The sequence below is a fragment of the Cnephaeus nilssonii genome, assembly GCF_951640355.1.
Source record: "Cnephaeus nilssonii genome assembly, chromosome: 15".
In the NCBI taxonomy this organism is placed as follows: Eukaryota; Metazoa; Chordata; class Mammalia; order Chiroptera; family Vespertilionidae; genus Cnephaeus; species Cnephaeus nilssonii.
This window is the reverse complement of record NC_137086.1, coordinates 53474803-53491093: the sequence shown is the minus strand read 5'-3', so window position 1 is coordinate 53491093 and position 16291 is coordinate 53474803. Positions and strand designations below refer to the sequence as shown.

Genomic DNA, 16291 nt, shown 5'->3' with positions numbered 1-16291 from the left:
CTCCAACACCTATTTGAAAATGGGTTTATAGATTTTCAAGACTGAACATTACCACTTCCTTAATACAGGTATCCCCCTCCCTTTGTAAGTTTGCAGTAGGCCACTTCACTTTTAAAGACCTGTTAGTACCTGTTTGTGCTGATAGGAATCTGAAGAGGCTTTTTGTGTTTATGGGGGGGTGGGGGGTGGGGGGGGAGGGGCAACAATCTATTATGGAGCCTGTTTTATTGCGTTTTATGCCCTCAATCTTAGATAATGCAAAACATTGGCAGTGTAGCAATGGCTGCTGTAATAAAAAGACACATGAAATTTTGACTTATTTTGGCCAAAAACGACAGTGCTTAAAAAACCAAACCTTGAACTTCCTTAGTGCTGGGGATAGATAGAATTTATAAACATATTAAATATCTGCAGTCAGGATTGAGATAATTGCCCTGAACAATGGGTAGAATTACAACTAATCAAGGTCAGAGTATGTTCTCAGATCACATTCATACCAAATACTTTAAAAAAAATGATGGACACAGTTAAGGTAGAACCTAGCATTTTATTTAGATCTTCATTAAACTGTTGGAATTGAGAACCAGACATACGTAATAAACCTCCAAAAATAGATCCTGAAAGGCACTTTCTGCTTAGGGCAAGCAGTCATGGAATAAGCATGTAAACAAGCTGGCTTCTCTGTACCACACCAGCCAAGTCAGCTTTCTCCATGGCCAGCTGCACCAGCTCTGCCCTCCCTTGTTAACACCAGCCAGAACCCCTGTAGGTCTAACCCAAGGTTTTTCTGTAGGACACCTTGGCCTACCTGGGAATGCTGGAAACATAGTAAAGGAATCATGGTGTTGAGGAAAAAAAAAATCTTTTAAAAGCTGCCATCTGAGGTGATGGCTTCTCTGTACTTACGCCATACCCCAGAATACAATAAATAAGCAATTAGAAAATGTTCAAGTATGAAGGGATTTTCCTCCTCCCCGCCAAAAGCACTGCTGTCTGAAGGAAGCTGGTTTCTCTGTAGCTACACCAGCTGTTCAGAAAGCTCATTGGACCTGGTTTTGAAAACAAAACAAAGTTAAAACCTTGGGAGGAATTATTGTGCAGTGTGGAGTACTTAGTCTTTCTTATAAAGAAAAAAAAAAGTTATCTGGTACCAAAGTGTGCAACCTACAGACCCTCAGGTACTGCCCTATGACTTCTCTGTATGATATCACAAGGGTGCCAAGTGCCTGTTTTTCTAGAGCTAGGAGTTGGTGGTTTGGCTAGTGCTGAAACCATGCATAGGATTGGTTTACTAAATAAAACCTTATTACGTACGTCCTCCAAGACAGCTGAGTAAGTGGAGAGATTTGATTTGGTGCTGTTTAAGAGATGGCAATTAAGAGCATAAGCACCAGGGAGATGGTTTAATGGTAACTGCCTTTTTTTTCCGTCAGGCTAGAGCTCCATCTGGAACTTGCGTTACATGCAAGAATGATTGAATAGGGAACACTCCCTGACAAAAAGCTACATAATTAGAAATGGATCATGTTATAGGGAGGATAAGGAAAAGCTTCACATCCATAATAGAGCTGGAGACATTACAAATTCATGCTGACAGGGCTGTGGCATTGCCAGACAGAAGCTATAATAATGGAACTACTAGTACTTTACGTGCACATTACAAGGACATTTTCAGCATTTGGTGAGAAAGTCAATGCAATTAGAATTTTAGGGGGTTGGATGATAGGGCACAAAGGTTCAATTTCAAAGCATTATTTACTACAGTGTCGTTGGTTTGTTTCTAGGCAGTTACATGGATCACCTATGCTCACTAAATTCATTATAATGGTGAACAAAAAAACCTAGGGACAGAATAGCAAGCGAACTTACAGTCAGTCCCCCACACAAGCTAAAATTCATGTCATTGACTAGAGTGACTGCAACTGCTCAGGAGCTGAAAGAGGACAGGAAATTTTAGGAAGAAGGGCCCTTTCCCGCAGAGCTTGAAGGCTTCTCTGTAGCCTACGCCAACAAGTCTGGGGAAAAAAGGCTAACACTTTTAATATTTAAGCTTTCTGGGCACTTCCCATGGGAAGCTGTCCCTACCAAAGTGGCCATAGGCTGCAGTCCTCTGATAAATTGGCTTCTTCAGATCCAGATCCCTGGAATATACAAGTCCGTAACTTAATATGTAGCAATTAATTAAAAATTAAGCAAAACAATCAGCAAGACTCATTTTCAAGACTCCTGGCAAATGAGTTCAGTTCTCTGGTGTATGCTAGGAAAAAAGTTTGTGGCAAAAGTGTTTGTTACTTCCCTGGTGTCCAAACTCCTTGCACAGTCCTTATTAGTAACTATAGTTCTTGTTTTTCGGTCCCTGGCTCAACAAATATGAAAACTTGTCATTATTCTGAGAAATTCCAAGTATCAAAAGCTCATCTGAGACCATGAAATACTTACCAAAGTCCCATGTCCACCCCCTACCATGGTTATTTTATCAATATCCTTGAGTATCCCATTTATCTGTACTAATTTCTTTGAAGTAAACATTCTTAGGTAAGATGAGCACAAAGCCCAATATCAAGTATGGAGGACTCTCTAGGGTGGTTAAACCATGGAGCACTATACTTTTGGATTTTTTCTTAATATAAGCCTGTCCTGAAGGCAACTTAAAAGATAACACCAACACATTCTAGGAACTAAAATATTCCCCGCTTTAGTAGTCTTCCTTCACCGTCTCAGATCAAAATATATCTCTGATATACACACACCCACACCCTTAATAGTTTTCACTAGCAATAGGCTTTACCATCTTTACCTGACAATGACACCAGGGCGGAGGTCAAAATTCTTCTTCACAATCTCTAACAGTTCTCTCTCACTCTTCTGAGAAGTGCCATAATGGAAAATGGAGATAGACAATGGGTGAGAAACTCCAATAGCGTAAGAAACCTAAAAGGATTCAAATATAAGAATCAGTCATCAAGACTCACACTTGTGTAATACACTTGTATAAAAAAAGACAAGTAGATAACTACCCTCCCGCTAACATGCCTTTTAACCACTCATTATATAAAAAGAGTATACTATACCTGCACAAGAACCCTTCTGCATAGACCTTCTTTAACAAGGGATTTTGCCACCCAACGAGCAGCATAAGCCGCCGAACGATCCACCTTGGTATAATCCTTTCCTGAAAAGGCACCTCCTCCATGAGCTCCCCAACCGCCATAAGTATCCACAATGATTTTCCGGCCAGTCAAACCAGCATCACCCTGAAATTATGAAGGATTTAAGTCACTTTATGCCTTATCCTTCCAGTAAGTGGTCCTAGATCAACTTTGTTAAATGCATATTCTGTATCACTCAACAAATATCCTCCGAAGATTCACATGTAGGATTCAAAAACCTAGAAATAAGGTGGTGGTAGCCAAATTTTTACAAGTAACCATCACAGAAAAATAAACTGGATTGACATTAATGCCTTACCTGAGGCCCACCAATAACAAATCTACCACTTGGCTGTAGATGATAGATTGTATCCTCATCAAGGTATTTTGCAGGTACAACGGCTTTGATGACTTTCTCCTTTAGGGCATCCCTCATCTCATCAAGACAAACTTCTTCATCATGCTGAACAGATATAACGATTGTGTGGACTCTGATGGGAATCACAGCACCTCGATCCTGCATATACTGCACAGTCACCTTGAAGGCAACACAGGTCATCAGAATATCAGTCTAGTTTTATTTTTGGTTTTCTACCCTAAGTTACAGAAGACAAATGCTATTCTTTTTTAAATTAGTCAGCTTTAATCAAACATCACTAACATGTTTGATATTAATAGGTGTAATAAGCATGTGTTATCACTTACTTGAGTCTTAGAATCTGGGCGTAACCAAGGTAAAGTGCCATTACGGCGCAGTTCAGCCAGTTTGGCATTGAGCTTGTGTGCTAAGACTATGGTTAAAGGCATGCATTCTTCGGTCTCATCAGTGGCATAACCAAACATCAAACCCTGAAAAAGCAAAGTCACCAATGTCATCAATCCAAGCCTCAGAATTTAATGTTAGAAGAGATGCAAATAGTGTCTATCTCAATACCTGATCTCCCGCACCAATGTCTTCCTCATTCCGGTCAAGGTGAACACCTTGAGCAATATCTGGTGACTGTTGCTCCAAGGCCACTAGCACATTACAAGTCTTGTAGTCAAACCCTATAACAAAACCAAAGCTTATTAAAAATAAAAATAAAAAAATCCCATAGCAACAGAGTTGACCCTTGAATAATACATCTGCCACTTGGCTGTATATAGGTGATACAGACAATTATTTGGGGGTGGGGGGTCTGGTGTCAGTGGTCAGTCAGGTCAGTGCCCTAACCCCCTATATGTTGTTCAAGAGTGACCTGTACTGCTAAAGAAGGCAAATATACTTAAAAGCTAGTACTTTTGGAGAATGGAATAGAGCTGGAATCAAAGGATAGTAAAACTATACAACTGGAGTTAAAGATTAACAGGAACACCCTAGAAAATAGAGCTAGAGGGGTGAAAAAAATGAGCTTAGAAAAGCCAACTCATTAAAACGCACCTTTGGAAGAATCATCATATCCAATGTGTTTAATGGTTTCACGAACCACTTTCTGGTAGTCAATAGCGGCTCTGGATGTAATTTCCCCAGCAAGAAGGATCATTCCAGTTTTAGCAACAGTTTCTAATAAAAGAGAGGTTTATACTCAAATGTCACTTTTATAAAGTAATTTTCATAATGCTAACTTTCTCATCAGTTGATAAGAAGCAATAGTGTGAACCTACCACAAGCCACTTTGGCATCAGGATCCTGCAGAAGGTGAGCATCAAGGACAGCATCACTGATCTGGTCACAAATCTTATCTGGAAAAAAAATTCCTAAGCTCAATTTCTTTTACTGTTAATATAAGCATTATCATACCTCCTTTCTTTTCTTTTTAAACATATATATATTTTTTTATTGATTTCAGAGAGGAAGGGACAGGGAGAGAGAGATAGAAACATCAATGATGTGAGAGAATCATTGATTGGCTGCCTCCTGCACACCCCCTACTGGGGATCAAGCCCGAAACCCAGCTGATGCTCTATCCACTGAGCCAGATCAGCGAGGGCCATGCCTCCTTTCTTATGACCCACAGCTGTAAAGATCTTTGCTAGAGCTTCCTTTTATAATTGTGGTTGAAACCTACATAAGACTTAACAATTTAAACATTTTCAAGTGTACAATTCAGTAGCATTCCAAATATGGAGACCTTAACCACTGTATAATTAAAGCACTGTTTTACCAAAAGCCATTGGCCTGAAGAATAAATGCTGGATGTAATAATGTTACATGTTACTTGAAAACTTGACACCATGGTCTTAATATAGCTGTACCACAAGCTCACCAATTCAGATAAGCCAGCAGAATATCCAGCATGTTTATTAATACATTTAAACTTGTTACTGCATATGTATTTTATACCCAATGTGGACTTCAGTCCCATATCTCCAGTATACCAGACATTTTGAGAAATTAAGTCCCAAGCAAAATAAACTCCATTGTTAAATAGAATAGCCACATAATCGAGATTAATCAAGTGAAAGCAGAAATAAAGTGATTTATCTTCAAATCCACAGGCAAATCTAGGAAAGAGCTTTGGAGTACTGATTTTCATTTTCAAACAATACTTAACATTTTATTCCCCAAATTTAAAGTTTGCATTGTAAATCCAACCAACCAGAAAAGGTAAACTGTTTTTTAATCAATTTTTTTCTGATCCTGAGGAACACTAGATGGGGAAATGAAAAATGTCAATTAAAGAGTTAAAACAATGAAAGCAAGTCTCCCTTCCTCTCTGTAAAAAACAATGAAAGCAAGGACACTTTACGAAAAAAGGGAATAAAATGGCAAATTATTTCGTTTTATTATGAGTGGTCCAGGAACATGAGCTGAACAGACTGGGAAATGCCCAAATGTATTCTGAATCCTTGTTGATTTTCTCTTTATTAAAAATTGGGAGAGGAACAGAATACCACTTTCCTGAATTTCAAGGCCAAAGCTCACGACTTAATCTTACAAACTTAGAAATGCCTGTGACTTAAATGATTAAGCCACCTGACCTTCACTCATCAGGACCTTGGGTTTTGTCCTCTCCCATATTAGGTTGTGCTTGTGGAATTTAGTCAAAGGCACAATAGACTTACTAAAGAAATGGACCCTGAAACCACCACACTAGATAACTATGTCATTGTCGTCAACCTCAGGGCAGTAGTCGTCCAGCAAAATAATAATCTTTACCAGGTGATGTTTCTGAGTACTGATCGCAAGTTCCTTGAAATAGCTTCACTGGTTCACCTGTAAGCTGATCCCCGCAATGGCGGGCCAGTGGACAAAGCCCAGAGAAGGAAGCGTAAAGCCAAGCCCCGTCTAACGGTAAGCACCAAAGGTCCTTTAAAACGCAATGGCAGCTCGCGCTTGATTTATGCTGCCCATCCTTCTCAAACGTGGCCCAAATAAGGCAAACCTTCAACGCGCGCTGTAGTTAACTGGAGGCGGTGGCCTCGAAGGGGAGACCATATACTGCCTAAGGGCAAGTCCGTCTTCTCCGCGAGGAGCGACCCAAGCCAAGGAATTCACGGAAGAGAAAGCGTCCCTAGGGGCCGGCGCCCAGGCAGCCCGGCCGCTCCCCCGACCCAGATGCCACATGCGGCAGACACGTGGTTGCGGCTGCAATGCGGGGGGCGCGCTCCCGAGGGCCGGGCGCGCGCGCTCCGGGCGGGACGCCCACTGGACGCTATTCGGATGGCGAACAGGAGGAAATAGTGCCCTCCCCGGGTAGAGCACGAGCTGCCACGGCCCCCCGCCCTTCTCGTTTTCTGGAATCTTCTCCACGCCGGAGCGCGCGCGACCGGGTGGGAGGAAAGGAGCGGAGAGGAAGGGGGGGGGAGGGGAGCGGCGTACACGCGCTGGGCACCGGCGGCGCCACGAGGGAGGCGCGCAGCCGCCGCTCTTTTCACCGCCCGGCGAGCGAGGGCAACCAGTGTGGGAGCCGCCGTCGGCGGGCCCATCCAGGCCAGGCCCCGTCCCCACGACCCGCCCTCTCTTCGCGCCAGGCCCGGTCGCCTCACCCGAGTGTCCTTCTCCCACGGACTCCGAGGTGAAGAGGAAGGTGCCCTCCTCGATGAACGCATCGTGGAAGCCGTTGAGCTGCCCGTTCATGGTGGTGGTGGTGGTGGTGAGTGACAGTGACGTTGAGGAAGGAGAGAAAGGAGCGGTGCGGCGACGACGGCGACGTGCGCAAGCAGAAGACAGAGTTCCACTGGGCGCGGACCGGCGGTGCGGAGCGGACTGGGTGGCGGGCGGCGCGGCCCAATACTTATACCGAGCGCCCCGCGCGCGCCCGGCTCGGCCCCGCCCCTCGGCGTCGCGCGCCTTTGCACCACTCGCGCGGGGGGCGACGGGGCGGCGCGCGCGGGGCGCCCGGGCTAAACCACTCGGGGAGGCTCCCCTCCGGCGAGCACTCGCTGTAGAAAGCACTCCTGACCAGGCGTGAGTGGGAACGCGAGCGGACGGGGTCGCCGTGCCCTTCCTGTGGGATGTAGGAGGAAAGGCGACCGGGACTTGATGGGGCTGCTCCCCTGTGCTGTGCTGTGACATGGCACCTCCCTCCCGACCGTTGGCCGGGCTCTCTTGTCCGCGAAGTCGCGTCCCCCAGCGGCGGCGGCGGGAATCGTGAAGGTTTTGTCCTCTGGCCCTTGCCCGTGGGTCCCCGGCCGCCCCGCGTCTGGATGCCCGGGTGGCAGGCAGCGCGTGGCCCTCAGCCCCGCGACGGTGGCCATCTTGGCTGGCCCGCGGGTTCTCCGCACCGCCTTCCTCATCCCGCCCTGCGTGCCGCGGCCGGCCGGCAAGCCTGAGGGGGACGCCCAGTTGCTAGTTTTTTTTTTTGGTTGTTTTCTTGCTAGAAAGATGTATTCCTATATGTGATTTTTTGGTTCAAGCCTCCGTGGTGAAAATGGCGGAAAAGCAGAATAGTGAAAGTTCTGTCATCGATTGTAACGACTGCAGTCCTCCCTCCACACCCTGCGCTCAAGTTTCCGAAAGAGGCCCTCCCTCCCGCCCTCCCCTTTGTTGATCCTTCAGTTCCGGCTTCTTCTCCCTCCAAGAAACCAGGCCCCCCACATGGCTGACCTTGCGCCTGCTGACTTTTCCTACGTCTTTTTTTTTTCGGGAGGGGAGGGGTGGGGTCGAGGTTTAGAGTGCCATTTCAATATTCTGTTCCAGAGACTGCTGACATTTTTCTTGGGGGAAAGCCTTTGTGTGTGACTAAGCAGGTCCCTTGACGAGGTGAAAGGGGTCCGTCCGTTTCATGTAGCTTTCCCTTTAAAAAGGTCCACCTGCGATTGTCCCAGTTTTGCTCATTAAAGGGATTCTAGGGAGGGAAGGAAAAAACGAACAAAACTTGAGCCAACAAGGAGTAGGGAGTCGGGAGCCGAGTCCCCGTTAGGAAGCAGCCCACAGAGTGGAAAGGAGGGCGGGTGTCACATCGCCTCGTTGTAGGGGCTGCGGACCGGGTGCAGGTTTGGCAGGGGCTGCGGTCTTGGCCCCGAATGCATTCATTCACCTCGGGTTTAATGATGTCATTAGGCACCCGCCTGCTCCTAGGATGGGGTGTGCATTTCCCGGGGGAAACCAGTGAGACCCGCTTTAGCAGCCTCCAGCTGCTTATCCTCAGAGAATGAGGTAGATTAACGCAGAACAGTCCTCCCAGCGGTGTGAGGGAGGAGGAGAGTTTGCGATTGGGAAACAATGGAAACATCTGGGCTGTGCCTGGGAGCTTTGACAAAGGTATAAAGAAAGGGCTCATCTCTAGACTTCATGACCATATCCATATTCACTCAAAGCAGGCACTATAAAAGAGAGAATGTATATGTTGTTTCATTTGCTTTTCAAACTAACTTCATGGAAAAATGATTTTAAGACTATTTCACCTTTTTAAAGTGTATTTCACCTTTTTTAAAAAGCAGAATGCCAGTTTTTTAACTTACAATGAGTGATAAAATTGCCAACTGGAGCACATCGCATGTGTAGGCTGGTCAGTGCATTATCTCCCAGAAGAAAAATCTACATGGGAAGCCAGAATATAATTACAAGATTATTTGATTAATATGGAGCCAGAACAAAGGGATTAGTTAAATTCAATGATTAGCTCATTAAACCCTGATACCTCTATGCTACCAACTCCACAGTGGGGCTGTACCTGCCAAGGAGATTAGAATCAGCCGTTCATACTTGCTTACCTACTCTTTCTTGCTCATAACGTGTGTAATATATCCTTGGTGAAGAGTAGGGATTTTGGAGTCCAGCCTCTGCCACTTATTTCTGTACCTCAGTGTCCTCAGTCTGTAAAATTGGGATAATAACAACATATGATTGCTTCAAGGAGTAGATAAAATCATGCAAGTATAATCTTTAGCATAGTATGTAACACGTAATAGGTATTTTTTAAATGTTAGCTGTGATAATCCTTCAGTGGCTTCCAGTTGCTGTTAGGATAAAGACTAAAATCTCTACAATACCCTGAAAGGCCTGAATATGCTGTAGCTGCTACTTCAGCAGCAGTCAGGGTAAAACAAAGATTACATGGGGGAAATATGGATTATAGGTATGGGGAAGTAGGAGGCTGGGGTGGGACTCCATTGTTTGGGCCGAAGGTTGTTAATCTTTCCTTGAGAGTGGACCTCATTACAAGGTTGACTCCCAGGTCGAGAGGACATACAACTCTCAGCCAGATCAGAATGTCCTTTCTTTAACCAACACAAGGCAATCATGGTTTAACAGAGCATGATTAATATTTCCCATAACCATAGCTAGTCCCAATATTCTATTTTTGCCCCTAAGATTGCTATGACAGTCCTGGTCTCTGCCCACTTGTAGCTCTAAAAGGGGGAACATGCCTAGCTAACTCCTCCTCATCCTTCCTACTGTTAACGTAAAAACATGCAAACCTGTAAAGAATTTTTGTGAGATTATTTGAGCCAATCTGTCGACAATTGCCGGGAAGCAGTATCTCAACAGATTGGGATAATGCTCCAGAGAATGTCGGTTTTTCATCTATTTTTATACATTGCAATCAAAGGAGGGCACGTAGGTGGGTTACATGAAAACCATTGGTGATAGATTAGAGAGGTGGGGGGGGGGGAGGAAAAGGGGGTGGCGGGGGGAACCCTGGGATTCGATAAAAAAATAAAATGATAGACACATACTTAAGTGGGTGCAGGATAGTTAACAGCCAACAATTAGTATGATAACAATAACAATGAAGGAATTTGTGGTATCTGTCTTGCTGCCCAGGCACATTAGGTTGTGCCCCAAGGGGTCTGGAAAAAGGGAAATTATAAGTTACCCAGACATTTCAAGGGTATGTTATCATAGATACAAAAAGACAGATAGGCTCAGTTAAGGTAAAGGTTGACCTTGTCAGTGAAGATACCAGCCTAGGACATAACTACCCACCATAACTGCTCTAAGTTAAAGTTTAATTTTAGACCATCCTTTGTGGTTACTTTAGGTCTCTGAGTTTGCAAAACCGCCATGCAGGCCTTCCCTGATCTGGTCAGGTTAGCATGTGGCCCTTTTCGTCCACACTACCCCAAATCAGCTGCCATTTCCTGGATAAAGCCTACACAAACACAGGTTTCTCACAGGGTTTTGTGTTTTCCTATGTGGCACTAAGTGCTATTTGAAATTACAGATTTGGTGATTATTTAATGATGTCTCAATTCCCATTACGTGTGTAAACTCCATGACAATGAGAAGGTGGTCTGTTTTGCTCAATCCTTGTTGCTGAGTGCCTGACACACAGAAGGTGCTTAAGAATGAGAGTAGAGAGGAAGGAAAGGAGATGAGAAGAAAGAATCTTACCTAATAATAGACAAACATGTAAATTGACCATACCGCCGCTACACCCACAGCCAATCAGCGTGAGTATGCAAATTAGAAGGCCAAAGATGGCGTTGCCCACTGCTCCAGGCGCGGAGTGGCCAGGTGGGGCAGGATGCCTGCTATGAGAGGGAGGGGGGCTGGCATCGAAGGGATCTACAGGAGCAGAGTGCCCCAGTGAAGACAAGACTGCAGACTCCAGAGTCTGCAGCGAAGATGAAGATGGCAGACTCCAGCTGGAGTCTGCAGCAAAGACGAAGATGGCAGACTCTGGCCAGAGTGAAGGCCTGGGTCCCGGGTGCCAGAGGAAAACCGGTGCTGGAAGCCAAGGGAAGGAAGGCCAATTGCACGAATCTCTTCATGCAACAGGCCTCTAGTAAATATATATAAGGGATAGAAGAAGGACGTGAGATGAGAAACCCTGGGGATCATGTGAAATCAATGAAAGAGCTACTGCTTTGTTTTAGTCACAAGCATTAATTGAGAGCTTTTTAACTAACAGGGAAGCTCATCACCATCCTATTCTGAAAGGAATCCAATTTCTTTTTTGTTTGTTTTAATATATTTCCATTGATTTCAGAGAGAGGAAGGGAGAGGGGGAGAAAGAAACATCAATGAGAGAGAATCATCGATTGGCTGCCTCCTGCACACCCCCTACTGGGGATTGAGCCAGAAACCCAGGCATGTGCCCTGACCGGGAATCGAACTGTGACCTTCTGGTTCATAGGTCCATGCTAAACCACTGAACCACACCAGCAGGGCAGGAATATGATTTTTTATTCCATACATTAGTGTCCTTAGAGTAAAATAAACCAGGATAAGTTACTGGTTTATTTCATATTTAACATTAATGAGATTTGTTGAATGTGAAATGTTATAAAATGCATAGGAAAAATCTAATCACTGCCTGAAAGACTCCAGATTTCTCAACCCAAATAACATTAATGTGGCAGTAGTCCTATGAAAGAGGCCAGATTGGCATTGGATAAACATGTTTACAACTCAAATATAACAACTCTAGGTCTTAGCAGTCTGCCATCAAGGAGAAAGTTCTAGTTAGTAAGAGAAAGCATTTGCACTGCAAGAAGCTGTTGATTAGGAAGAAGAGAAGAGGAAGATACTGGATATATCAAAGAGCAATAGTGAAGGTGTGGAGATGCTCAGAAGAAAGCTCCTAAGCTGTGAGTTGTAAGAGTACCTTCTATGTGAATACAGGCCAAGCAGAAAAAAATCTGGGCCAGATAGCTCTAAAATTGTACCAATCCATAAGGGCCTCAGAAGCATCTCAGCCTCAAAAGCAAGCTAGTTCTAGTGGGTCTGAAACAAGTACTCTGTGAATCCTCTCACCTTTAGGCTTCTTGTAATTTGTTTTTTTCTCTTTTCTTCTCCTGGTACTTAATCAAATCTTTTGTTGATCTTAACAAAGTGGTGAGGGATGGAAGAATGCATAGGATACAAGGAAGATACTGAAGGAGACAATAATACGATGACAATATAACTTACTGTTATAGGCACTCTGCTAATATTTACCTCATAACAATTCTAACGAGGCAGGTACTATTCTTTCCCTGTTTTACAAATGAAGAAACTAACATGTAATTCACATGTCAGATCAGTAGTGGAACTGGGACTTGAGCCTTGGTCTGAGCTCTAAATGCATGTTCCTTGTTACCAGTCAAATAATAAATACTAGTACATCACACTCCCTGAGGTAATGAAGTTTAGTTTGTATTCTTGCATACCTTTTTCTATGAACTTGTACACACACACCCAAACACACATTTTACCCAAAATGTAGATTTTTCTCTTAAAAATTGTCATGGCCATTTCTTCAGGATACTATGTAGGATAGCAATCATTCTTATTCTTTTTATTGTGGTAAAGTACACATAAACACAAAATTTACTGTTTAAACCATTTTTAAGTTTACAGTTTTGTGCCATTAAGTATACTCACTATTGTTCTGCAAAATTATTATTTTTAATAACACTAAAATATACTACAGTATAACTCCATTATACAATTTATTCAGCTATTACCTATTTGTTTGAAATTTAGGCTGTTTTTCCTTGTTGCCCTACACACAATTGCTGGTTTAGGCCCAATCCTGGGGACCGGGCCTAAACCGGCAGTTGGACATCCCTTTTATAATTTGGGATCGCTGGCTCCTAACTGCTCACCTGCCTACCGGCCTGGTTGTCCCCTACTTCCCCTCTCCCCCACCAGCCTGGTCGCTCCCAACTGCCCTCCCCCACCCCCCACCCCCCCCCGCCAGCCTGGTTGCCCCATGCAACCTGCTGTTTGGTCGTTACTGTTACTGTGATGATGTCCTGGATAATTTGCACATCCCTCTATTATTAGTATAGATACCAAATGAGGACCTGTCTATATTGGATTCAGTTGATTTTGTGAGGATCCTGATTTCCAGGGCTTTCAAATTTTATTTATTTTAAATCCTCGCCTGAGGATATGCTTTTTTTGAAAGAGAGGAAAGGGAGAGGGATGGAGGAAAGTATCAACCAGTTGCCTTCAGCACGAGCCCCTACTGGGGATCCAACTAGCAACCTGGGTATGTTCTCTGACCAGGAATCAAACCCACAACCTTTTGATGCATGAGGTGACACTCCAAGCTACTGAGCCACACAGATTTTAAATATACCAAGTTCCCTGAATCATATGGGTGTATCTGGTGGTATTAGTAAAATCAGGTTAGATTTAAGTTTTCTGTTACTTTTCCTAATTGGATAATATGTTTAACAGCCAGTTCTACTAGTGGGTCTGGGCATCCTAAAATTTGGGAGGAACCCAAAAAGGATCTATCATAAGTTCAACAGGACTTAATTTAAGCATTCCTTAGATCAGGGGTCCTCAAACTTTTTAAACAGGGGGCCAGTTCACTGTCCCTCAGACCGTTGGAGGGCCAGACTAGTTTAAAACAAAAACAAAACTATGAACAAATTCCTATGCACACTGCACATATCTTATTTTGAAGTAAAAAAACAAAACGGCAAAAACAGCCGGCGGGCCAGATAAATGTCCTCGGCGGGCCGCATGTGGCCCGCGGGCCGCAGTTTGAGGACGCCTGCCTTAGGTGCTGCCCTGATTCAGGTCAGGGCAATCAGTAGTAATTTAAGCCAGGTGTCATGGTTTCCTGGCATAGTTTGGCCAGCATCCTTTTGAGCATTTTTTGTGAGGACTGTGGTCTCTGAAGATGTAAGGCCCACCTAATTTGGAGAGCTTGCACTACTTTCTCTATTATGGCCACTGTGAAAGCTGGCCCATTGCCATTTTGAAAGGTCCTGGGGAGTCCAAACCTAGGTATTATTTTTTTCAAAGCAGTGCCTTTACAACTTCATTGCTCCTTTCAGTTCAGCATGGGATAAGGCTTGAGACGAGCAGATCATGTGAGATCTATATAGTGCACAGTTTCCATCTTTCACAGAATATGGCTCCTTTATCCCCTGTCCCCAGTTTGGAAACATTAGGAATGAAGCTCGGATTCTGAGCTCAAGAAGGTACAGGAAACAGCTGCAGGCACAGGTTGTTCAAATAAGAATGAAACAGGAGGGGAAATGAAGGAGAATCAGCGATGCCACGAGGGGCCATGTAGACAGGCACCGCCCCACCTCACCTCTTCTCCCCAGCCGCAGGCACTCGCAATGGCAGAGTCACCTCCTACTGCAGTTACAGTCACTGTTCCTCTCAACCCTCTGGCTCTGGACTCCTAGAGAAGATGGACTGAAAAGGCCTCCTCACAGCTATCCCCCATGTCCCAGGTAGGGATGCTCCCAGGATACCTGGTTTTATACCTGGGCTAAAATGCCACAATTCAGACCCAATCTGCTAAAAAGAGGTTCTAGGTGGCGTGGCCTCCCTGCATCTGTCTCCCAGCTCACACCTTAGCAGTGCAGTATTCTGTTCCTAAACTTCCAGAACTGCCCCTAGCTGTGACAAATCACTGGGCTGCTCCACCTTGCTGCTTCCACAGCAGGGCAAGTGCCTGGGTCAGCCCATTCCACTGCCAGTCAGCGGACTCCCAAAGCCATAGGGGCCTGTGCTGGGGCTTAGTGGGGGCCACTCCCCAAGAAGGAAACACAGCTTAGAAGCACCTAATCTTGCCTGTGGATGCAGAGAGCAAGCTCTCTCACCTCGACCTGCCTCCCCTCCACCCGCCACCCCACAGCTTTGGAGGAGAAAGGGGGAGCTAATAGGCTGCTGCTCAGAAAAGAAGCTGAGGTCTCAGGAGTCTTCTTGACTTGACTGGGTTCTGACACCAGGGAATGCAGGACTGTGCACCTGAGTCAGTGATCTCAGAATCATCCTTGCAGATGAATGGATGGAGAACCAGTAAATTACTTAAGTTTTTCATCACACTACAAGCTGTTCACTTCCCCGTGTCATTTCCACCTTCCTCCCACACCATGTGGCTAGGAAGCTTAACCTTTTGGCTTCTGTTACTCAAAATATATACAGGTGGTTGATTCTACCTACATTTTTAAATCATAGCAGACTTTTCTCCTTTTTTGGCACCAATCCAGTCAGGTAATCTTAGTTTTCAATACTCCTAGGGTATTTGGTGTATGTCCGTGGTCAGCAAACTGCGGCTCGCGAGCCACATGAGGCTCTTTGGCCCATGAGTGTGGCTCTTCCACAAAATACCACGGCCTGGGCGAGTCTATTTTGAAGAAGTGGCGTTAGAAGAAGTTTAAGTTTTAAAAATTTGGCTCTCAAAAGAAATTTCAATCGTTGTACTGTTGATATTTGGCTCTGTTGACTAATGAGTTTGCCGACCACTGGTCTATGTTATCACACATTTGGTAAAATTTTTGAAATCAGACCTGCTCATAGAACATCTCTTTATGTCAATGAGACTCTTTGAAGGATGTTGCATATAATTTTCCCCTTTATCATTCAGACAAAGGAAAGCAGTGGGAGTCTTATTAAAACAGCATACAAATGTGCTTCATTTTTTTGGGCTCAAATAAAATTAGTCATTCTTCCCATATATCCCCAAGCATATATCTTGTGCACCATTAGCCATAGACTGGCTCCCAAGTCCTACAGCCAAACCTTTATCTCTCAGTCTTGCTTATCTCCTAGATAAGAGATCCTCGCTTCTATCCCTGATTACCTCCACTGGCAACATGAGCTCACTTGCTTGTCCTCAGCAAGGTCAGTCTGATGGGAACCTCACTGTTCTTCAGGGAACTGCAAGGTTTGGGTGCCATTCCTATTTCCCATCATGAGTTCTACCTTGGCTCTGGGTGCTCCAGAAAGTGCACTCCTTGGATGGAAGCAGGGTGAGGGTTGCAGGGGAGAAGCCTTTGTGTGTAAGGTAAATGATCCTATCATGGGAATGCTG

At 44.6% G+C, this 16291-nt stretch overlaps 1 protein-coding gene across 1 annotated transcript; it reads right to left on the bottom strand.

Annotated features, from left to right (window-relative positions):
* Positions 1 to 527: 527 nt before the first annotated feature.
* On the bottom strand, positions 528 to 7364 carry MAT2A (methionine adenosyltransferase 2A). Its single transcript, XM_079792789.1, has 9 exons — positions 7119 to 7364; positions 4794 to 4871; positions 4570 to 4692; positions 4084 to 4196; positions 3855 to 3998; positions 3469 to 3687; positions 3072 to 3254; positions 2798 to 2931; positions 528 to 2141 (listed from the first exon to the last, which is right to left on the bottom strand). The coding sequence occupies exons 1-9, from the start codon at positions 7207 to 7209 to the stop codon at positions 2039 to 2041; spliced, it is 1188 nt and encodes a 395-aa protein (XP_079648915.1). The 5' UTR covers positions 7210 to 7364; the 3' UTR covers positions 528 to 2038.
* Between the last annotated feature and the right edge of the window lie 8927 nt (positions 7365 to 16291).

Excerpts from the sequence above, each read along its gene's own strand:
- MAT2A (XM_079792789.1), bottom strand. The coding sequence starts at position 7,209 with ATGAACGGGCAGCTCAACGGCTTCCACGATGCGTTCATCGAGGAGGGC. Across the intron at positions 3,999-4,083 it reads ACATTGGTGCGGGAGATCAG|GGTTTGATGTTTGGTTATGC; the intron begins GTATTGAGATAG and ends TTGCTTTTTCAG. Across the intron at positions 2,142-2,797 it reads CGCCCTGGTGTCATTGTCAG|GGATCTGGATCTGAAGAAGC; the intron begins GTAAAGATGGTA and ends TGTATATTCCAG.